Genomic DNA, 26,016 nt, shown 5'->3' on the forward strand with positions numbered 1-26,016 from the left:
GGCATTATATCAAGCAATACTTAGTCTTTATTTGAGTTGTAAGTCAGCAGTTAGAATTGAAGGAAGTACAGGAAGATGGTTTAATGTTAAATCTGGTGTCAGACATTGATGTACATTATCCCCTCTGTTATTCATTATCCATATGGATCACATTATGAAGGAAAGTGGTATTAAAAATGATATCAGAATTGGAGATGTTAATGTCAGCTCTCTGCTTTATGTAGACAATGTTATACTTCTAAATAAATCCGCTGCAAGATTCCCTGACTAAATTGAATAACTGTTGTAATAGATATGGTATGAAGGTCAGCAATAAAAAGACAAAGACAAAGAATGAAAATAGGTAGAATCGTTGAAAATGTCAACTGCATTGTGAACGGAGAACCTGTGGAACAAGTAAAACATTTCAGCTACTTAGGCACGATTTTTAGCGAAGATGCTAAATTAAATATGGAAGTAGACAACAGAATCAACAAAGCTTGTATGGTAGGAAGTCAATTGAATAAATTCACATGGAATAAGAGAGAAATTAGTCGGAACACTAAATTAGCTGTATACAAGACAGTGTTGAAACCAGTTTTAACTTATGGATCTGAGAGCTGGGTCAGAAGTAAAACACTTGACCAAAGACCGTAGATATGAGAGTCCTGAGAAAAATTAGAGACGTGAACCGATGGCATCAATGGCAATATCATATTTAAAACGAGGATATTAGAAAAGAACTTGACATTATCAGCATCCAGGAATGCGTTAGCAGAGCTAATCTCAGGTGGTATGGTCACTTAAATAGAATGGGCGAGGAAAGATTAGCAAAACAAGTGTTCTCTGCCAGGTTGGCAGGAAAATGACCCAGAGGAAGACCAAGATATAGTTGGATTGATACTGTACAAAGTGCCTTAGACGATAGAAATATAAAATCTGATAATGTTGGAGTCCTGACAAGTAACAGACTGATTTGGAGGAAAATTATAGATAGGAAGTTAGTAATGATGGAAATTTTTCATGTAGTACTATCATATCCTATACACCCCTTGAGGGTACATGGCAGGAATTTGACTACACTCTTATGGATGCATGTGGTGTTTTTTATTTTTATTTTCTTTCTCCCTCACATCAATTTAAATGGAAGATGATAGTCATCCAGATATTTGGTAATTATTATTATTATGAAGACTCCCTCAGAGAGAGGCATTCCTTTTAGTCATTCATACATAAATACTTATCATGCTTCTCCTTAAACACATTTATTTAAGATGCACTCAAAACTTTTAATAACCCATTCCACAGCAGTTATTAAATTAGTATTTTCTTCTCCTGGATAAATCTACTTATAGTAGATTTATTCAGAAGTAAATCACCGTTTTAACTAAATCAAAGAACTGAGTTTAATATCTATGATTTTGAACCATAGTTTAATGCTAATTTCTTTCAGAATGCCATCATATTAATGATGAAACAATGGAGATAACATGCATTCTCCTCGCCCTAGACTCCCTCAAACCATCTTCCTATTTATCATAATAAAAACTGGAAACAGAAAAACTTTCATAAATTTTTATTACAACCATAAAATCTTAAGGCACACAACCACCATCAATGCAACTGAACAGCCAAAAGAAAACAATGTCCAAAAAATGAAAAAGCACAAGAACAGCCCAATCTGTATACCACAATAGTTAAAGCAAAAAAGCAACTTTGCAGCAAAAACAGATTAAGTATGCATGCATGCACACAAAAAATGTTAATCATAATAGTGAGGTGCACTCAGCAAGATCATCTCCAAAAACTGGATCCAAATAATTATTCAATTTTGAAAGTGAGAAGGGGCATTTTCAGGGCACAATAGTTTTTCATCCTTTGTCACTTAGTGACAAAGCATTTTAAAGAAACATAAGAGCAAATAGATTTATTTGACCCCATATATTTCATCCCTGTTATAAGAACTGATGCTTAAAGAGAAAGAGAGAGATCCACAAAACAACTTTCAAAACTTACATACAGCCTACCCAAAATTAGCACATCAATTTTGAATCCCGTTTTACTAATCTCGTTTTCTCTCTCCCTCTATCTTATTCTCTTCCCTGGCAAAAACCTTGTAACAAAGATGAAACATACAGGATAAATATATCTATGTTTTTAAATGTGCTGACCCTTGTATATCATTTCATAATAAAGTGTATCTCCATCTTAGTGCAGGATGTCATGCACAGGTCTGCCAATCTATTTTGTCCATAGTGATTCATAATTATATAACTGAAGTGCACTTCATCCTTAGGAGAGCAGATAATGGAAGCTAATTTTAAATATTGGTTTTATGAGTAGTTTGTAAATTGGTGTAAAAAAAACTTCAACAAATGATCAATAAATTAAATGCAGAAAGTAATAAGGATTAAATATAAACAAAGTTAAAACGAAAATAACATATAATAAATACATCACCAAAAAAGTTAGTGCAAATGGAATTAATCGAACATCAGGAAACTGATATAGTAACTTCCTATATGTTTACCAGGAGAGAAGATAGTAAAGGGAGGATGTGAGAAGAAATTATATGTAGAATCCAACTTTGTTGGATAGGCTTTGGAAAACATTGTGAAGAACTCAAAGGAAACATCCCAATCTCCCTTAAAAGAAAAATATTCGACAGTTGTATACCTCTGGCCATGACACATGGAAGTGAAATGTGGACTTTGACTAAAAAAATTGACCAACATGGTGATGATTACCTAGAGATCATCCCACTGTCTCTTTGAAGACCAAAGAGACAGTGGGATGATGAGATTAAAAAGATGAGTAGGTAGCATAGAAAAACTCAATATAAAACTAAATGGAGGACTTTGGGGGAGGCCTTCATCCAGCAGTGGACAGAAAATGGCTGATGAAGATTTATAAGGGCTTGATATGACCATATTTGGATCACTGTGTCCAGATTGGGTTGCAAGGTTTTTGTGAGGATGTGGAAAGTGGTGGATAGGATTTAGAGGTGAGTAAGCAAAATGGCAACTTGTCTGTGCAGTGCTCCTTATGAGGAGAAAGTGAAGGCAGTAGTTTGCAAAGTTTAGTTGATAGGCAGAAAAGAGGAGATATGACAAACATAAGTTACTAAAAGTTTTGATAAACAAAAATTTTAATAGATAACTAGATGGAATGGAACAAGGGACAACTCCCGGAGGCTGTGTAAGGGTGTGGATGCAAGAGAATGAGGACAAGTTTTTTTGTGTGGAGAGTAGCATATGAGTGCTCAGTCACTGAGTAAGTTTAAGGAGATGTATGACAGGTAGTGCAATAAGTATGGAACTCTCAGGATGAGTCTTTGAATTCATGGAGATGCCAGTATATTTCCAATAATGATAATACAGATTATCAAGGAGCTACCACTCTCTCTCTCTCAAAGAAAATCCTAGTGTTTTCTAATTAGAAAGCAATAAAATTTTCTTCACTGGAAAGTATTTTTGTAATTGACAATGCCAAAGATTACATCAAGGCTGCTTTAGTATTTTTTAATACTATAAAGATTCAAAAGATCAGGTCAAAAGATAAAGTCTAAAGTTTTATATAATTTATACTGTTTGATTACACGGTGTAGGTTTATTGAACAATGTGTTAAAAATGGTTAAATATACAAAAAAAGGAATACTTCAGGTAAGAGAGTTTTTTTTTTTTTAAATAGCTACATTCTTGTAAATGCTGAATTAATTAAAACAAAATGATTGGCAATAATTAAAATCAACTATTTTGTAAAAGTGCCTCCATAGCTCAGTCAGTGACAATGCCCTTTTGATGGAAAGAACCTGGGTTCAAATCTCATCTAGGATGTGAAGAACCTTTTAAAAGCACTTTAACTGAAGGTAATTAGCCAGTCTAATTATCTTCAGTTAAAGCCTACTGGAAAATTCAGGTTTTTCATCACCACAAAACAGATAAATGCAGCCAAGAAAACAGAAGTCACAGGCATAATAGAATTTGCAGATAAATTAATCGTTCTATTACAATAGCAATTAGATTTGCACAAAGCAAAGTTACAGGCAGGTGATTATGTTACATAAATATAAATAAATACATTGCTTTTTTCCAAACTTAAAATCTTTATGAAATAAATTATGACAATCATTCGTTTTCTTAACAATTTTTCATAAATTCACTGTTGGATAGGAAGGGAAAAAAATACTTACTCATAGAATGACAAATGATAAGTTACAATATCTGCAATTGCTTGGGTATCTGCAGCAGAGCCAGAACGACAACAGTATATATGATCAGTCACTTTTGTCAACTTGTCTGTAACTCGATTTGCAATATATGCACTACAAAATAATTAAGAAAATTAAGTAAAACTGTCTTTAAAAAAATACAGGCAGCTCACACAATAGCCAACAATATTATAACAAGCTAAAGTTGCAAGAATAATTGACTGAAAAGTCCCAGCACCAATGTGGCTCTAAAGCAAAATTCTGAAACTAGTTTGGTAGCAAATCTTTCACTGTAACAAATTTCTGTTGATCTTCCATTATAAGTTTGCAATAGCAAGAGACCAATGCATTTAATTTATTTTAACAAAATCTTAAATTCATTTTATCATATTCTTATATTTTTTTAATATAAGACACACACACACACATCCAAAACAAGCAGTCTCACTAAACATGAGAACTGAAGAGGTATTTAGTCTACTTCTCAGTACCCATTATCAATATATTTTTTTGTAAACTTTTGATAAATAGCATTAAAAGTGCAATAGAAGGCAAATTAAATTAGTTTCAGAACAGGTGGAAACACATCATATTTTTACTTTAAGGAATATCATTGAACAAAATATAGAATTTAGAACCTATTTATATCTTAATTTTACAGATTTTTGCCAAAGCTTTTGATAGATATTATGGGTAATTATCAGAAGCTATGAATTCCAGAGAAATGTGAAAACAATAAAAGGAATGTATAAAGAAAGTAAAAGTTGTGTTACTGCACAGCAAACATCAGAATGGTTTGAGATGGTTGTATAATGTCTGAATTATGTATTAATATAGTTATTGACAGGATTATAAACAAGGATAAAAAGCATGAGGAGAGAAATAAAATGGAATCTAACATCATAGCTAGAAGATCTAGATTATGCAGATAATAAAATTTTAATATCAAAACACACTGATATCCGAGCAAAATCAGAAGTATTGTATAAGAAAGCTGAAAAAGTTGAAGAACTTAAATATGAATAAAATAAAAGATTTTAACTGAACGACAAATGTCAGAAAGAAGTTAAAATTGACCTATTTACATCATATTGCTGCTATGATAAGTACATTGAGATAATAGGGATGAGGAACTGGTGGTAGTGCCTCTGTAAAAGGCATTGGTCAGATCACACATGGACTGTTGTGTAAAAATTGGTTGCCTAGTTTTCATTATGATGTGGAAACACTAGACAAGATCCAAAGAAAAAATGACCAAAGTGATATTGGGACCAGGGAGTGTTGGCAAATGGGTGAGGGAATGTAGACTACAGAGTTTGGTGGATAGGAGGAAAAGAATGATATGAAAGAGACTTAAGGGATTTTAAGATTAATACAGAAGGAATTATAAAAGAGTGGACAATAAGATGGGAGGAATGAGAAGCCATCCCTAGAAGTTGTGAAAAGATATATGGTGAAGAAGGGTGTGAGAAGTAGATTTTTTTACATGGAGAGTAGTTGGTGAATGGAATGCATTACCAGAGTGCAATGTGAATGCAGGAAGTATAATTTTAAGGTTCATAAATTGCCAAGTTATATTCTTGGTTTCATCCTTTATCCAAGTATAAGCAAAGTTCATGTGTGAAGTAACTTCACGACTGGGCAACTCGTATATAGAGGCTAATGACTTCACATCACTTGCCTTAGTATCCCATAATGCAATGCATTATGGGATACATTACATACACTGGTTTCAACCTATACATTTCTCTAATTATGCAGAAGTCATATTTCCATATACAGTAGTCAAAAGGTGTTACACCTTATCACTAAAATACTCTGATGATTAGAGAAAGATGTTGAAAGTTCTCCCACTTGGTTATAGTATAAATTAAAGATGCCAAGAAGTTATATAACTTTGCACAACTTTGTTTCCTTACACTTAGATAAAGAATGAAACCAAAAATATTACTTCTTGGCATCTTTAATTTATACTATAACCAAGTGGAAGAACTTTCAACATCTTTCTCTAATCCAGAGTATTTTAGTAATGAGGTGTGACACCTTTTGACAACTTGTATATGGAAATATGACTTCTGCATAACTTCAACTTTGGTATCATTTCTAGGTCTGACTTCCACAAGGGAGGAAAACAGAATTAGTTGAAAAAACAGACTATCTGAAGATGGATCTTGGCCTTATGTGCCACAAAGTATAGGTAAGTAGCTGATTAACTGAAAACTTCTAGTACCTTTAGTTCACCTACTTAGTTCAACAGCAGCTTTATTTACTATTTTGTTATGTGGCAAGTTGGAGGAAGGATAAAAAATGAGTGCAAGTGGTAGAGAGGTAATGAAATTAGATAAACTAGTCGAGCTACTGAGTGATCATTTTGCAAGGGTATATCATCCAAGTGAAGATACTGTTATGACTAAGGTAACAGGGACTGGTGTCAGAACCAAAGTTGAAGAGGTGGAGGACTACTGAATCTGAATGCAAATGCAGCTGTGGGATTGGCTGGAATATCGGTTGTGTTTCACAAGAATATGAAGGAGAAATGGTGATGTCTTTGACTAGGCTGTTTAAGTTTCAGCTCTGACAAAGTCTCAAGAGATCAGGAAGGAAAAATAATTCCTTTATATAAAGGAGGATCTAAGTCTGTGGTAGCAAATTATAGACCAAAGGAGTGGTGGTAAAAATACTGGAAAAGTTAGCCAAAAAGAGAATTCAGGAATGGGTGAAATAAGAATATGCTATTCTATGAGGGGCAGCACGACTTTGTGAAGCATCGGTCATACCTCAGTAATCTACTAAATTTTTATAATAGTGACAGCTGAGTTAGATAAAGGGAATGGCTACACTATGATACTGATGGCTTTTGCAAAGTTTTTGACAGGATACAACATGGAACTCTGTTATGCAAACAAATGGGGGATGGATATGAAACTGGTGATATGGATAAAAGGGTGACTGATGGACAAATACCAAAAAGTGTTATATGGACAAGCAGAATCCAGGAAAAGGTAGGTGACTAGTGGTGTGCTGCAGGACTCTCTGCTGGGACAACTGCTGTTTAAATTGTACATAAAAGATATAAGAAATAAGGGAGATATTCAGTTTGCTGATGATGCAAAGTTGGGTAGGGTAATAGAATCAAGGTGATGGTAGAGAGCTTACAGGATGATTTAAGTAGGCTGACAGTATGGGCAAAACAAAATGGATGTCAATTTAATGCAGTAAATGTAAAGTTATGCATTTTAGGATACAAAGATTACAAGCTGTGTACCACATTGAGGGAACTATACTCCAGGAAATTGATGAAGCCAGGGATTTGGAAGTAGTAGTAGTAGTAGAAATAGAGCTGAAGTTCAGAAGGTATATTGCTAAAGTAGCCAAGATAGCTCACAGGATTACTTGGTTATTGAATAACACACTAAAAAGCAGAGATAAGGGAGTTATCACTACTCTTGATATTGAATAACACACTAAAAAGCAGAGATAAGGGAGTTATCACTCCTCTTGATAAAGTCTTGATATGACCACATCTGGATTACTGTCTCGGGTCTGGTCACCTGAGTTTTTTGGGAATAAGGAAATGGCAGAGAGGATTCAAAGGTGAGTGGTCTCTGCAATGCTCCCTGTGAGGATAGACCGAGGGATTACAAAAGTTGATTAATAGACAAAAAAAAAAAAAAAAAAAAAAAAGGGAGATATGATAAAAACATTTAAGTTACTTAAAAAATTTTATAGGAATGATGTAGGGAAATATTTCCGCACTTGGCTAGTGGGGACAGAACAAGAGGTCATCCCTGGAAGTTGGGTAAGACTTAGCTTAGCAAGGGCATGAGGACTACATTTTTCACTTGGAGAGTAGTGAATGAATGGAATGAGTTGCCCGAATCCGTTGTGAGTGCTTTGTCTGTTAATACGTTCACTGCCAATCACGCGATATCGCACGATGCGAGTTCTCACCAAACGGCCGATCACACGTTATCGCGCGGACGTCGCTAACTAATTAAAAAAATTTGGCCACCACACGAAATTCCAATTTTCAGCTTGGCAATGAACGATATCGCGCGATCACGTGATGCAAGTTCTCAACAAACGACTGATCACGCGTTATCGCGTGGACTTCGCTAACTAAAAAAAAAAATGTTAAAAAATTGGCCACCACACGAAATTCCAATTTTCAGCTTGGCAATGAAAGTGTTAATGGCTTCAAGGAGAGGTATGATAGATATTGTGTTGATAGTTTGGGTCTCCCATGATGAGTCTTAGGACTTGATGGAAGTGCCTGTGTAATAATAATAATATTTCTTTTGTGTTTATTTGTTTTGTTTTTAATGGTAATTTTATACACAGGAGGTGTTTGACCTAATAACCTAATACAGTAGTGAATAAATTAATCCAAACACTCACATTTTAAAGAAAAATTTCAATTTTCCAATAAGTACAAAAATTAAACTCCAACTTTACCTAATAATTTATATGTGCTCCTCTGTTCTAATAAGTTCATTAATTCACTTAGACATGGGCTCTACTAACACAGAACATTTTTCTTATTTCTATCTCGAAATCATACTTTTATAATGGATTGTATTAAGTTATCCTTTGTATCACAATTAAGTCTCTTTATCACTATAGTCCACAAATTTTCTATTGGCTTAATGTCGGGAGAGTTACCTAGCCAGAGAAGCAACTGGATGTTGTGATTTTTAAGGAACTCTCTTTTTTTGAAGTGTGGCATGGAGCAATATCCTGTTGGAAGATGAGCTCTTCGTCTCTCTGGATCTGTGGGACTACTCTTTTCTTGAATATTTTCATGTAGTGGTCACTTTTCATCATACTGTCAACAGGCACATGTGATCCTGGAGTCATATGTAAAACAATCCTAGAACATCTTTTTAGCTGGGTGTTTAGGAGTTTGTTGAAGGTAGATGGGAGAAGTCTTCTCAACTGCTGATTTGCGAACGCAGAATACTCACTCTCCTTGGGAAAAAAATGGCTCTCATATGAGAATATGACCTTCCACTTCTCAATAGTCCAATCTTTGTGCACTTTTGCTCACTGGAACTCTTTTTCTGCACAGCCTTCATCAACAGTTGTTTCTTTTTTGGCCTGTGGGCAGTCCTACCTGCTTCCAACAATCTTTGATGGACTGTCATGTCAGAAACATTAATCCCACTAGCTACCAAGTGTCTATTTAAGTTCACAGCAGACTATCTTGGATTCATTTTGCTTTTCCTAACTAGTAAACGATTTTGAGTAAGTGCAGTTTTCTTCTCTTGTCAAGAGAAAAGGACCTGTCGCTCCAAAAACTTCTTTAAAATCACATTAACAGTATCCAAACCAACACCACATTCATTGGCAATTTGTCTTTGAGGCATGGATGTGCACAGAGAAAGGGTACATATTTTTGAATGCTTTCTTGGAGATGTATCCGTTTTATAGCTACACAAAATGAATAAAACACTATAAATGTCAGCTTGTTTACACTATTAAAAAACATTGTAGAGGCAGTTAAAACAAGCAGCAAACAACCAAAATAGAGAACAATATACCAAACCGAAAATAGGAAACCAAACCAAAACCAAAAACTTGACGAAAATCGGCTTGTTCAGATTAATTTGTTCACTACTGTACTATTGCAGATGGGCCAAAAAGTTGAGGGGGAAAAAACTTGGACTTCTCAAGAAATTGGATTTGAAATCTGTTCCACAACACAAAAAAGAATTAATTAAAATGAAAAAATACTTGATCTGCAAGAATGGCACTGAACTGTGAAGAGATACTGAATAGCTGCCATATCTGTTTAAACAGATTTAGACGAGAATGGGCTAATTATCAATTCTAATGAAAACCATGATCATGGAAATATTTGTAGAAGATGCAAGCAGCAGAGTTTATAAGAACTCTCTAAAAACAACCGAATGAGAAAAAGATATCATTTCCAGACGTGAAAACAGTATTATTCAACTGTTAAAGAAATCTGCAATTTGTATGAGACTAGACTGTGCATGTCGATGAGGAGTTATTTGTAATATGCTTATGAAAAAGAAGGTTGGCAGTTAGTTTATCGAAAGAAATCTTATCTTTTCCTTTAGTGTTACACATTGATCAGCATTTATTTCAGTAAAATTATAGAGATTACAACTGTGTTAGGAATGATTAATTTACCGACATTTCAACCTTCATATTAGCTCATCATCCGGGGTACACACACACACATATATACAAAGACAACTATATTAAAGTTCAAACATAATCCTCAAGTGACAATGATTTGGTTAACCGTTATTCTACTGGCCTGATCTCTAGTGGGAAAAAAAAAAAAAAAAACTACATCAAAGTTATATTCTATTTATAACAACATCAGAGAACCAATTCATATAGATAGTTTTAATACAGTAAAAATGGTGGCCTAATCCATAATTTAACATGATTTAACTTCCTTCCAGCAGTCTTTCCTTCACTGTTTACCATAAGCCTACACATACTAGCCAATATATATACACAAACTGTTACCATCACCCAACACAAAAACTAGGTGTCATTAACACACTAAAAAACACAGCTTTGAAGATTTGCTCTAATGAACAAGCACTTAAACATGAATTATAACTGGCAATACCTTCCTGAAAAATGGCTAGAGCAAAACTACTATCAACGAAATTCTTCACCAGACTCCAATTAAAAATAAACTAAATTACAATAAAACTGCAGCCACTCCATACATTAAAGAGATATCGGACAACATAAACAGAATATTACAGAAATACAACCTTAATGCCACCTTTAAACCTCCTGCAAAATTAAAGAACTTATTCAACTCATCCAAGGATTTACTGGCCCACCCTGGAGTATTACCATATTCAATGCATCTGTAATTTGCCATATATAGGTGAAAGAGGATGACAATTCCTATCAGAAAAAAGGAACATAAACAGCACATTAAATTTAACACATCCTATCCTTCTCATCCATCCCTTAAGATGGGGGGGTTGCCTGTTCTGGGGAACGAAAAACCTGAGTTTACGGTCGACCCCCCCCCACTTCCATGAGACTGGCTAACTCACCGTTTGTCGAAAGAGACCAGATAAAGGTTCCTCCTGTCCAAGCCTTTCTGACCAAAGGGCTTTTATCTATACTGACTGAGATACGGAGGCTCTTTAATTTAAATTTAACAACTATGGTAAATCTGGCCTTTCTGATCATGCCCTGAATACTCTATGTATTCAGGGCATGATCTGGAAAGGTACTTGCTGTTTACATCACACTAAATCATGATATGAGCATAAATTTAAGGAGGCCTGTGAAATTCTTATCAACCACCCTAATCTTAACAATAATGGTGGTCTAAAAATCACAAGAACATGGATGGCACATATTCTACCCACATAACATTTTGGTCTAAGAGTAAATTATAATTAAGACTAATCTAGGAACTTAACTCTAATATAACAACACTCATGTTAAATTATGGATTAGGCCGCCACTTTTGCTGCATTAAAACTATCTATATGAAGAGGTTCTCTGATGATGTCATAAATAGAATATAGTTTTGATGTAGCTTTTATTTTTCACTAGAGGTCAGGCCAGTAGAATAATGGTTGATCAAATAATTGTCACTTGAGTTTGAAATGTAATATAGTTTGTCTTTGTATATGTGTATATATATATATATATATATATATATATATATATATATATATATATTTGTATAACCCGGATGATGACCTTAATACGAAGGTCGAAATGTCGGAAAATTAAAGTAATTATTCCTAACACGATTGTAGTCTCCATAATTTTACTGCAATGAAATCTCATCTTGTTCAGATTTTTGGATGTTGTCAATAATCAGGTTATTAATTAGATGGCCTAGTCAGCCAAGAGGTTGACATACCCACTCCCCCCAACCAGCAAGCTTCAGTTTTGAATCCTGCCATGATGTTTCCAATGTCTCTAACAGGGAGATAAATTTCATGGTCAAGTGCAAGACCAATGTCCCACCTACTGGAGTTCTGAAGCGGCTTGAAAAAGTTTCATGTTTAGTCTCTAGAGTGGATTTATTTTTTTAAATAAATCTACTCTAGAGACTAAACATGAAAAGCCTACCCACTGTACTATATACATAAATTTATATATACATTTATGCTTATACATTGACACCCATAATGCTATTTAGGTAAATTAACAATATAAGATGGTATAATAACTTGTGCAACCTATTGGCTTTGGATGAGTGTTCTTGGCCACTGGTCTGATTATCTGTGGAAGTTTCCAATACAAGAGGCAATTTAATGCAACTATATTTATTCAGGTTAGGGTAGTTCAAAAGGGTAGAAGCAGATTCTAGGAAAAGCTTCTCAAGTCAAATTTTTTAAATTTGACTCAGTAGAGTAAGGTTGCTTTCTTCTATTACTGGCATGGCAAACCTATGACACGCGTGTCAGAGGTGGCATGTCAACAATTTATAGGTGATATCATTTTATATGCTTATAAATTATTCAATATTTTTAATTGTTACAATATGTACAAGTTAAATTTTGGTTTTACCTGAAAGAAACTAACCAACAAATATGTAGCCCACTGTAGGAACAAGGCCCAGCAGCTGTAAATTACCACTGATGTAAAGAACCTTTAGCCAATGGCTAAGAGGCATAATGACATGACTCAGCTGATAGAAAAGAACTGTGTTTAGTCACCAAAACATTTCATTATTACGAGTGCCAGCCTGGCTGGCCGAGTTGTTAGCGTATCCGATCTCCAGCCAAAAGGCTGCGGGTTTAAATCCTGCAGTGGGCATAGATGTTTATGATTGTCCTTGGAAATACTAGTGGTGGTAGGCGGCGGTAGATGGCGTTGGTGTAGTTGGGTCAACTACACCAACAGGTGTAGTTGATGGATTGAGTGGTGGAGACAGTTGTAGAACAGGTGCCCTCCCTCGATGAGTCTTTGGACTCCCTGGAGGTGTCTAATAATAATAATAATTATTATCTCAGGTTTATGATCTTTAATATTTTTAGCATATGAAAAGTCACAAGCTGCAACTTTGCCAAAACATATGACATCTAAACATATGATATTCGTGCTATGCATCCACGAGTAGGCAGAAATAAGCAGCGGCAAGTGTATTATTGTTGCGCATGTGCACTATGTTTTATTTTTGCTCGAGTTTTTGCTGTAAGTCTGAATTATAAAGATAATGTAACTTAGGCATATAATAAAATGCTGATTTTTTGAAAACATAAAAAAATGCATTTGATTTTAGTTTTGAATAAATTTGTTACAGTTTTACTTAACGTGGCTAGTGAAAATAAAAAGCAAAACAAAAATTTATCAGAATCTAGCAGCAGAGAGTTCAAAAGTTGGTGGACTGAATGGCATGATAAAGACAATAAAACAGTATGCGTTTTATGTTGCAGGGCAGTAGTATGCAGAACTGTCATCAATAAAACAGCATTATGAGACAAACCATAAATCACTCCTTGAGAAAAGCAAGGATGAACAGAATAAATTTATTGCTCAGGCAATTAAAAATAGAAATATTCAGTAAACAACCTTAATGAAATTTATTGGCAGTCATTCAAATATAACCACTGCTATTTTTTTTTGCCTCAAACATAATTGCCAAACAAGGAAATCTTTTAGTGATGGAGAATATATAAAAGAAGTATGGTTAAAATGCACACCAGTTCTCTTTGAAGATTTTAAAAACAAGGAAAAAATTATTCAAGAATAAAAGATATGCCTTTGGCTAGAAACACAGTGAAAGATAGAATCTTGGAGATGGCTAAAAACATAACTCATCAGCAAAAAATAAATATAAAATCTTCTGATTTAATTTCTCTTTGTCTTGATGAGAGTACTGACATAACTGGATCAGCTGGTTTAGTAATTTTTATTCATTACTGTGTTGGTAATAATATCAAAGAAGAATGGACCAGTTTAACATCATTAGCAACAAACAAAAGGAATCAATATTTGCAACACAGTTGTAAATGCACTTGCTGAAAGAGAAATAGATCTTTCCAAAATTGTATCAGTAACTAGATACAATTACTGTATCAGTAGTTACAGTAATTGTAACAATCAAGTACTGATGGTGCTTGAGTATGACTGGAGAGGAAAATGGTGTTGTCAATTTATTTACTGAACGTACTGGACATTCAGTTCAGGGTTTTCATTGCATTATACATCAGCAGGTTTTACGTGCAAAGGCTAGTTTGAAGCCACTGGAAGATATTATGAGCCTTGTAACAAAATTGGTCAATTTTATATCTGCACATGCATTAAATAAACAAACATTTCTAGAATTATTAAATGAGGTAAACTCAATGTACAATGATTTCCTTATGTACAACAAGAACATCTGATGGTTAAGCCATGGAAAAGTTCTTCAAAGATTTGCTGAGTGTTTAGATGAAGTTAATTTTTTTTACATAATGAGAAAATCATTGAAAAATATAATAAATTAATGGGACATCGAATGGCTTTTGAAATTAATGTTTTTTATTGATTTGTCATCATCATCATCAAATTCCTGACATGTACCCTAAAGCAAAAATTATGAGACAAACCATAAATCACTCCTTGAGAAAAGCAAGGATGAACAGAAAGAATTTATTGCTAAGGCAATTAAAAACAGAAGAAATATTCAGTCAACAACCTTAATGAAATTTATTGGCAGTTGTTCAAATATAACCACTGCTATTTTTTTTAATTTTAAATCAAAATGTAAATGATGTAAAAATTTACATCATTACTAACTTCCAATCTACAATTTTCCTCTAAATCAGTCTGTTATTTGTCAAGACTCCAATATTATCAGATCTTATATTTCTATTATCCAAGGCACTTTGTACTGTATCAATCCACCTATATCTTGGTCTTCCTCTGGGTCATTTTCTTGCCAACCTGGCAGAGAACACTTGTTTTGCTAATCTTTCCTCACCCATTCTGTTCAAGTAACCATACCACCTGAGATTAGCTCTGCTAACACATTCCTGGATGCTGATAATGTCAAGTTCTTTTCTAATATCCTCATTTTAAATATGATATTGCCATTGGTTCACGTCTCTAATTTTTCTCAGGACTCTCATATCTGCGGTCTCTAGTCTTTGGTCAAAAGTTTTACTTCTGACCCAGCTTTCAGATCCATAAGTTAAAACTGGTTTGAACATTGTCTTGTATACAGCTAATTTAGTGTTCCGACTAATTTCTCTCTTATTCCATATGAATTTATTCAATTGACTTCCTACCATACCAGCTTTGTTGATTATGTTGTCTATTTCCATATTTAATTTACCATCTTCACTAAAATTCGTGCCAAAGTAGCTGAAATGTTTTACTTGTTCCACAGGTTCTCCGTTCACAACGCAGTTGACATTTTCAATGATTCTACCTATTTTCACTGTCTTTGTCTTTTTATTGCTGACCTTCATGCCATATCTATTACAACAGTGTTATTCAATTTAGTCAGGGAATCTTGAAAAATTGTAGCAGATTTATTTAGCAGTATAACATCTTCCGCAAAAAGCAAAGAGCTTACATTAACATCTCCAATTTTGATATCAGGTTTAATACCATTTTCTTTCGTAATGTGATCCATATAGATAATGAATAACAGAGGGGATAATGTACATGCTTGTCTCACACCAGATTTAACATTGAACCATCTTTCCTGCACTTCCTTCAAAATTCTAACTGTTGACTTACAACTCAAATAAAGACTAAGTATTGCTTGATATAATGCCCCATTGACACCATATAACTGTAGCGTATTGAATAGCTTCTCTCTTGGCACCTTGTCATATGCCTTTTCCAGATCAGCAAAACTTAAATACAGATCTTTGTTATATTCCCATGCTTTCTCAAATATTTGTTGTAAAGTGAAGACCTGATCCTGACAGCCTCTATTTGGCCTGAATCCGGCTTGTTCTTCACCAAGCATTTCTTCCACAATTCTTCTCAACTGTTTCCCCAAGTATACTGGCATAAATCTTGCCAGGAACACTCAGTACGGAAATACCTCTGTAATTCTCACATTCAGTTTTATTTCCCTTTTTATATATGGGTACTATTAGAGCTCTATTCCAATCATCAGGAATTCGTCCCTCTGTCCAGGCCTTCTGAACTATGCAGTGCAGACACTATAAGACTTTTATATCAGCATTTCTGGTCGAATATCATCTACTCCTGCTGCCTTTCCACATTTCAAGCCTTTGATGGCTTTTTCTACTTCAAGCATGGAAATGTATTCCTGACTGTATGACTGTTTTTTACCATTGTGCTATCATTGCTTGTTTCATTTAGCAATTTTTCAAAATAATTACTCCATATTTCAAGGATATCTTTTTCTCACATTTTCATGTCACCTTTATCATCTCTAATTCCTTTTACAGCACTCTTTCCTCCATTTCTAAGCTTCTTCAACAACCTCCAGAATATCTTACCACCTTCTTGATATTTATTTTCTATGTTCTTGCCAAAGTCCCTCCATGACTTTTGTTTAGTTAGTTTTACAGAGTGTTTAACTTTCGTACAATTGTCTCTGTATTCTCTAAGAGCACAAGCTGACTTATTTGCCAGGAACTTTTGATATGCTTTCTTCTTTTCCTTCACTGCCTCTTTAACTTCCTGTGTCCACCAGGGAGTTCTGAATTTTCTATCCTTGCAGACAACATCACCACATGCATCTCTGACTGAATCAATCAGTGTTTTTTTCAAAGCTTGCCACTGAATCTCCAAGGTTTGGTTGCTGTTCTCAAACTCTTTCATTTTTTATTCAATAATCTTTGTGTATTTTAGTCTACAGTTCACATCTGAGAGCTGCTCAACTTTCATTCGCCTTAAAAAACTTTCTTATATGTTATTCTTTTCAATATGAAATTCAATTTTATCCTGCTCAAGACTAAATAGTGATCACTTCCAATTTCAAATCCTCTGTACACTCTTCTGGTGTCCTCCACTAGAAAGAAAACATCACTATCAACAATAACATAGTCAATGAGACGTTTCATATTCCTTGCCTCTTCTCTCCATGTGAATTTGTGCACATTTTTATGTTGGAACATGGTGTTAGTAATAACCAGTCCATGTCCCGAGCAGAAATCCAACAGGTATTTGTCATTATTATTAGCTTTGCTCTTTTCTCCAAATTTTCCCAAAACATTTTTGTATGTCTGACAATCACTTCCTACTCTGCTATTCAGATCCCCAACAAGGACCAACTTTTCCTTTTTCATTGTATCAATAGTTTTCTCTAGAGCCTCAAAAAATTCCTCCACTTCTACCTTAGTAGAGCCTTCTGTGGGACCATAGGCACAAATAAGTCTCATTATCCAGTTCCCCATTCTAATATTTGCCCACATCACTCTACTTGAGACTGTCTGCATTCAAGAAGATTAGCCTCATATTTAGTGTTGAATACTATGGCTACCCCTTCTTTTCCTTGATTCCCATTGTCTGAATATAACATTTTGTATTTATTGCTCAGAAAGATCTCACCAGTTTTTGTCTTTTTTGTTTCAGTCACCGCTATTATGTTGATCTGGTACTCATCTAATTCCTCAGCTAGCTCCATTTCTTTGCCATTCAGGCTTCTTATGTTGATAGTACCGATCTTTAACTCTGGTGATGTTGAGGTGGGGTGGGTTTTAGGATTTTTTCCAGGAACTGACTTTTTCTGTTTGCCCTGGCGAAAACAATGGGGGCCTTGTTTAACCGGGCGACGCCCCAGCCAGCATGAAATTTTGCCATGTTGTACCACAATTTTATATAATTGTTTAAGCCAATAAGAATACAATTTGGTCGGCCTAATCCCAAATTGTCATCCCATCCTCATTCGTTCAATATCCAGGTAGATACATAACGGGGTGCACCACGAGAAGGTGAGGATTGGACATTAGGTCAGAAGCCCTGGTCGGTTCTCTGCATTCCTTTAAAGGCTATGTGGAGGTCTCCTCTCAGTTATACAGCTTTGACCCTTACTGATTTGTGCTTACATTTAAAATAATTAAATGTTAAACTGCAAGGTGTTAACAAGACAGTTATTGTCATGTTTGATTTAATCAAAACATTCAAAGCTAAATTACAAATTTTCAATCATGACATTATTTCCAATACCTTCAAATATTTTCCAAATACAAAAAAATTCTTTGCATATGTAGAATCTCATGAAAAAACAGATCAAGTTAAATTGACACAAAAGTTTTGTGTAGTTATTCAGTCGATAATCAATAAATTTTCTTCAAGATTTTTGCAGTACAGACAATTTGCAGAAACATCAAAATATATTTTACATTCAGACACAACATGAGCAGATAAACTAAATTTGAACATTTTTGGGTTGCTGAATTTGGAAGATATAGAAATGCAATTAATAGATTTTCAATCCAGTTCTATATGGAAACAAAAGTTTGTCGATTTGAGAAATGACTTTGAAATAATTGAAAGTGATCAATTATTGGGCGTAATTAAAAAGAATGCAGAAGAGGAAATAATGACAACTTGGAATGCCATTCCCAAAACCTTTAGTTGTTTGAAAAAACTAGAGATGACTATATTATCAATTTTCTTCTCTACATATGCATGAGTCATTATTTTATGAAATTAATTTTATAAAAGACAGTTTAAGAAATAGAATGACTGATAAATCTAGTTTGGCATGTGTATTACTAAAAGTGACAAAATATGAACCTGATATAAAGCATTTGGCATCAAATGTACAACAACAAAAATCTCATTAATAAATAATTGATAATGATTTGTATATGACAATGCGTATGTCAAGTTACGAGTTCATCTTTATGAAATTCTATGTTAATTTTTTCACCTATTAAAAACTGTCCAGCACGTCAACAGCTCGATAAATATTATTTGTAAATTTTTGGCATGCACACATAAAAAGGTTCACTGCCACTGTTCTATCGGATCCTATAGTAGGTAGTATCCTGAGCATGGTGTGCGTAACTTGAATGGCTATAGTGGTGGAAATGGATGTAGTCTTGGTGATATCCTAATATGGGCTGTACCGCCTGTTTGCTCAAGGTAGGAAAGGTTGCAAATGGTCTTTAGGAGAACGGATAAGGGATGCTAACTTTCTGTATAGTTGATAGTAATCACAGTATTGCATTTTTTAGGATCTTTGTCACATTTCCAAAGATGCTCCAGATATATGGAATGGTAATGGTTTGTAATCTATGTTTGGAGGGGGGAGGGGTATGTGTAAGGTGTATTAGTATTCTTTTAATCTGATGATTATCAGAGAAAATCATATTTTGTCCTGTTGGCTAAGGTTTTTATAATGCCATATTGTTGGATGATATGACTATTAGTAGATGTATTCACTTATGTGTGTGTGTGTGTGTGGGGGGGGGGGGTCTTATAGATGGTGAAGGCCAAAGATCTATCTAGTTGTCTTATAACTATCTAGGAAGGGCAGACTTGCTTGTTACTTTGTTTCTATAGTGAACTGCATCCTTGGATGTTGACTGTTCCAAATGGAAAAGAAATGTATTTACGGTATCCAAGGTCATGTGGCCAAATAGCCAATGTATCATCTGCTGCATGGCAATAAATAATAGGGTTTTTTTTTGGGGGGGGGGGGGGAGTTTAAGGCATTTTTTTTTGTAGAATTTTCCTTTCCTTGCCGAAGGAAACAGCCTGAAGATATTGCTATCAATGATAAGTCAACAAGACTGTGTTATCATAGTCAACAAAACCCTTTTCTTGTGTCTTCTTCCTATATGAATTTGCATATATCTTTATGTTGGAACATGGTATTAGTGATACTAGTTCATGTGTTGAACAGAAATCCAGCAGGCACTTATTAGTTTTGATCCTTTCTCCAAATTTTCCCAAAACATTGATGTTGACTGTTCCAAATGGAAAAGAAATGTATTTACGGTATCCAAGGTCATGTGGCCAAATAGCCAATGTATCATCTGCTGCATGGCAACAAATAATAGGGTTTTTTTTTTTTTTTTGGGGGGGGGGGGGAGTTTAAGGCATTTTTTTTGTAGAATTTTCCTTTCCTTGCCGAAGTAAACAGCCTGAAGATATTGCTATCAATGATAAGTCAACAAGACTGTGTTATCATAGTCAACAAAACCCTTTTCTTGTGTCTTCTTCCTATATGAATTTGCATATATCTTTATGTTGGAACATGGTATTAGTGATACTAGTTCATATGTTGAACAGAAATCCAGCAGGCACTTATTAGCTTTGATCCTTTTCTCCAAATTTTCCCAAAACATTGATATGTCTTCCATTTTCTTTATTTGAGCTGCTTTCTTTAATGAGTCAAAAATTCCTCAACATCTTCCTTAGGAGAACCTTATGGGGGGGGGGGGGGGACAACAGACACAAGTAAATTTCATTGTCCAATTCCCCATTTTGAAATTTGTCCTCATAATTCTACTTAAAACTGCCTGCCAATCAAGAAGTTTATCTTCACATTTGGTGTTGATTACTTTAATTGCTCCTTCCTTCCCTTGATCATTCTTGTCAAAATATAACATCTTATACATATTATTTAGCACGATTTCATGTTTTATTCTTTATCACGGTAACAGCAATTACGTCCACATCGTACTTCTTTAGTACCATGTGGACATAAAACAATGATGCTTCTTATAATCATATTGTCTATTTTGATTTCTGAAAACATGGGTTCTCGTTTAACAGAGTGATATCCCAGCCAGCATGAAATTTCATCATAATATACCATCATGTTTGTTTCTAGATTAAGCCAATACAGCGTGCATTTCTGTTGGCTAAGTCCAAATTGCCAGAACATCCATGTTCATTTGGTATAAGTGGATACCAACTAATGGAGTAATGCCATGGGAGTGAAGGTGAGACTGAACATAAGATCAAATGCCAATTTTTTAATTATGCCCATCATACACGCACACATAATACTATACTTTAAATCATTAGTAATTTATCTGCTTGTATCGAAAACATATATTCATACCTATTCTTTCCTGCAATTTAAATATACAACCAAATATAAGATCCTTAATGATGGGTTTCTAATATATCTTTCTGTCTGCAATGAACATGTTCAGCTTACTATGATAACTTTTATGATATTTATTATTAAAACAATGTCAAGCATTTTATTTAGTTAGTGGAAAATAATATCTCCAATTTTTTACTTTAATTTTCATATCCAAAGCAGTATGACTGTTTTTAGCAAAAGATTGATGGCTTAGACATAGCAATCATGTATACACAAAGCAAATCAGTTTATTAAAATACAACTAATAGTTCTAATAGGCATACATTGCTTATTTTATTTATTAAACACCTTTTCAAACTTTCCAATTTATAATCACTAAAACATACCTATCCTAAAAGAATTCTTTAAAATCCATCAAATTAACTTATTAGAAGATAAAATTACCTTCTAATGAGAAATATGAGGCAAAAAAATTAATAGGATAAGGAAAATTCCATGGATAAATACATTTAAAAAACTGATATGGCACAATGATTTTTTTTCTAAAAATGTAGAAAATAAAAGAAAATAAAAAAAAAATTTCCTAAAAAAAAATAAAATAAAATATCCACTAAGAATTGTTTATCACTGACATCAATCAAAGGTACATAAATGCACCTTTAATCAGTGAGGGTATAATTAATAGCATGCATACATACACATTTAAATAGTGACAAGTAGCTGAATTCAATGAATGGATTTAGTTATATAAGAAAAGGGTATACAGTGGTACCTTGGATTGCGAGTAACTTGGTCTGCGAGTGTTTTGCAAGATGAGCAAAAATTTTTAATAAATTTTAACTTGATAAACGAGCAAGGTCTTACAATACAAGTATTACCTATATGCTTTGTCTGCCGAGTGTCACGTGATCACAAGCCGCTCGGGATTGTGGGTAATTGTCTCGCATGCTCAGTCTCAGTCGGCATACCTCATTCATATACAGTAGTCAACATTCGTGCTAGCGTTGTGACCACGTGTGTGTGCATAAAGCATTTTTTTTATTTTGTGTCCAAATGTAGTGACTGTTCTTTATTAACTGTACTACGACAATGGCCCCAATGAAGAAAAGGGTTGAAAAGGAAGGCGGTAAGAAGAAGATGATTACGGTGGAAGTTAAGAAGGAAATCTCGTCTGAGAAGGGGGAGAAAAAGACAGAGATATCCCTTTCTTCAAATGAGATTAGGAAGGTGTGTAAAATGTGGGAAACAGTGCAAAATTTTGTAGAAAAAGCACCACCTGAGTAAGGCAGTGTGAGCGTGTTTAACGACAATGCAATGTCATATTTCCATGAAATCCTCAAAAGGAGGCAAAAGAAGTGTCATTGGATAGGTTCCTTGTTAAAGTCGCACAAAAAGAAAAAAAGTCAACAGATAGCAGATTCCGTTAGTGAAAATGAAAGTCGTCCTACCCAATACAATTACTGTAATATGTAATTGTAATATAATTAATAAATTCGATTACTTTATGTATATTACATTTAAATAATAAAAATATAAAAAGGTATACGAAGGTATATGTATTTTGTATTAATCATTTTTATATGAATATTTTTGAGTTTTGGAACGAATCATCATTGTTTCCATTATTTCTTATGGGGAAATTCGCTTTGATATACAAGTGCTTTGGATTACAAGCACATTTCCAGAACGAATTATGCTCGCAAACCAAGGTACCATTGTATAAGAAAATATTTATATAAAAATTATTTTCACACACACATTATCTGATTTACTCAGTTTTCATTACAACACAGTAGTTTTGGTTGAGAGAGATGTGGGATTATGCTTCTAGAACATTTGTTTTAACACTCCAAAGGTCTACACTGTTAGTCTGTACAACTGGAATACTATATTTTGTTGCAATAATGGAGTCTATTCCACAGCAGAAACAGTCACATTCAATCACCATTAATATTTGGTAATTATTTTGTTCATTATTAGACATTTTGCTACTATGCAAATGATATACTTACTAATCACCATTGAGGATACAAATAAATTACATCATTTTGATGACAAACTGTATATAAGTATATTATTACATATGCTAAAAGAGTATAGTATTATAATGAAATAGCTCTTATTACCTTAATCATTAGTTTTACTGCATTATAACAAAATTAACATCATTAAAATATTACTTAACTTACCCTGTAGTTGTTCTTGAATCAGCACCAATAACTACCCCTCCATCAAATTCAACTGCCATAATGGATGTCTAGAAAATATATATAAAATGATTTTAAAGAATTGAAAAAACAGTATGCACTTCCAGATATCTTCAGTGTACTTGTGCATCAATATAACGTATATAATATAGATAATAAATAATATAATATATAGAAAATATATAATAAAATATATTTCTTAAAGTAAGTTAGTGTTATCTGCCCATTTAGTGTTAGTGTGAGCATCACTTTGAGTGACATTCACGCTACTGATGCTTTAAAGAAGTTTCATAAAAGTAATCGACAGCAGGAAGAATTCTTAAGATCTTTGGGGTCTATATCATAGCTTTTTATCTTGATGAAAGGCTTGATTGATCTGACGTTCTGAGGTACACGCACACACACAAATGCACATATATAATAAGAAAGAACCAAGTTTTGCTAGCACTGAAAGTAAGAAGATTATATAACTGGCCTGGCTAGCTGAGTGGATAATGCACTCACTCCAATCAACAATACTCCTTTAAGCTTGAAGAGGCTTAAAAGTTCCCTGCTTTGTCTCCTCTGGATGAAAAGTTTGAATTATATAATTAAAAATAAATAATAATAAACAAACACATTAGCCATACAATAGGTTTACATATTTTATGGGCAAAGTTTAAAAAAAAAAATAATAATGGTTTAGAGATCAAAAGCAGTGGCTATTCCACTATTCTAGATGTTTTGTTCATATATATAATACAGAGTGATTCTTACTTCTTAATTGCACAGGAATTAAGAATCACCCTATATGAATTATACCTACAGGATGAATAGAAACATTCAGATAAAAATAACCATAACTATATTTTTTATATATGCCAGCACAATATGACAACATGCATGAAAAAAGAAAAGCAGATAAATAATGTAGTTGTGCATCAAAAGCCATACACAGTACAGCATCTGATTCATTAATAAATGGTTTCATAAAATAAAAAAAAATAAAAAAATGCTATTGGAGATGCAACATAGGTCCACAAGTGGAATCCATAAACTGAACGGAATAAACACAGGCAAAATACAGCAATACAGAGTAAAGCAATTACTCAATTTGCAAAGTGCATCCATTGCATGTTAGTGAATGATATAATCACGTAATCACAAGAAAGATATTTATTTAACCAAATATTTCGGTCTGGAAATAGCAGACCATCGTCGGTGGTATTACAAGAACAGTTTAAAAAATATACAAGCTAGAATACTAACAATAGATCGTTGAAATTAGAACATGCCGCGTGATGTTATATCACTAAGTATGAAACGAAATATTTTGAAGTAGAAACATGATTGAATTTGCTATTATAAAAAAAAAAAAAAAAAAAAAAAAAAAAAAAAAAAAAAATTAATTAATGAGTAATCTTGATTAGACTTTCCCAGATTTTTGATATAGATATGCAGTCATTACGATTCAGGTTGGGATGATGAAGCAAGGCCTCCACGCTTTCCTTGAACAAACGTTCGAACCTATAACGGGATCTATGTAAGAGGCGCGTCTTGGACCAAAGGATGCTGTGGTCAGTTTCAATCCCGTGTTGAGCCAAACCAGACTTTTCAGGTTTATTGTGAAGAATGGATGATTGATGTTCTTGGATTCTTTTTTCAAGAGAACGTCCAGTCTGTCCAAAGTAAGAGAGATCACAGTTGCAAGGAATTTGATAAACTCCAGGAAGAGATAAAGTTGAGCGTTTGTCTTTAGGAGAAGGAAAATGAGAAGACAATTTGTTAATAGGAGAATACGTAGCTGTTAAATCATATTTCTTCAAAATTCTTGCGATAGGTTCTGAAATACCGGAGATATAAGGAATAGGTACTCGACGTATTGAATCTTTGTTGTTTTGTGGAGGATTATAAGATGTAAGAAGACGTTGAATACTTTTTTCAGAAAAGCCATCGAGTTTCATGTGTTGCTGGATAGTAGAAAGTTCTTTCTGTAGATAATCAAAAGTAGAACAATTAGTTTTGGCTCTTTTGATGAGACATTTTATAATTCCTGTTTTATGACATGGATGATGGGCTGATTCTTTCAGAATATAACGACCTGTGAATGTTGGTTTCCTGTATACTGTAGTTGTAAGAATATTTGAAGATGATCGGATGAGGAGAACGTCTAAAAAAGATAACTGGTTGTTTTCTTCTAATTCCATAGTAAACTTTATGCGATGATGTAAGGAATTAATACTGTTTAAAAAGGAAGATAAAGTGTTTTTACTGTGAGGCCAAATAGCAAATATGTCATCTATATATCTTACCCAAAAAGATGGTAGAGGGAAACTAGATGCGAAGAGGACTTTTTCTAAATGTTCTAAATAAAAGTTGGCTAAAGCTGGAGAAAGAGGACTTCCCATGGCTGTTCCTTCTACTTGGCTATAAAATTTGTTTTGACATATGAAATAACCAGAATGTATAACGAAATCGAATAGTTTTATAATATCTTGAGGAAAGATGTCAGCAAGTAGTTTTAAAGTTTCCTTAAGAGGTACATTGGTGTATAAAGATTCTATATCAAAACTAACCATAAGATCTGTAGGTTGTAATGAGACATCTTTTAATTTTTCTAAGAAATCTGAGGAGTTTTTTAAAAAAGAACTCGAGTTGCCAATGTAAGATTTCAGTAATTTAGCTAGATATT

The 26,016-nt window shown here is 33.8% G+C and overlaps 1 protein-coding gene across 1 annotated transcript in view; it reads right to left on the reverse strand.

The window, feature by feature from the left end:
* Positions 1–26,016, reverse strand: part of Prosbeta1 (proteasome beta1 subunit) — a 67,182-nt gene that overhangs the window by 26,470 nt on the left and 14,696 nt on the right. Inside the window, exons 2-3 of the mRNA XM_090415722.1 lie at positions 23,328–23,395; positions 4,173–4,304 (exon numbers count right to left, since the gene is read on the reverse strand). Of these exons, the coding sequence (XP_090271848.1) occupies positions 4,173–4,304; positions 23,328–23,395 (200 nt within the window). The remainder of the gene's footprint in view (positions 1–4,172; positions 4,305–23,327; positions 23,396–26,016) is intronic.

The sequence above is a fragment of the Typopeltis vanoorti genome, chromosome 3 (assembly GCF_054136105.1).
Source record: "Typopeltis vanoorti isolate ZY-2024b chromosome 3, IOZ_Tvanoo_1.0, whole genome shotgun sequence".
NCBI classification, from domain to species: Eukaryota; Metazoa; Arthropoda; class Arachnida; order Uropygi; family Thelyphonidae; genus Typopeltis; species Typopeltis vanoorti.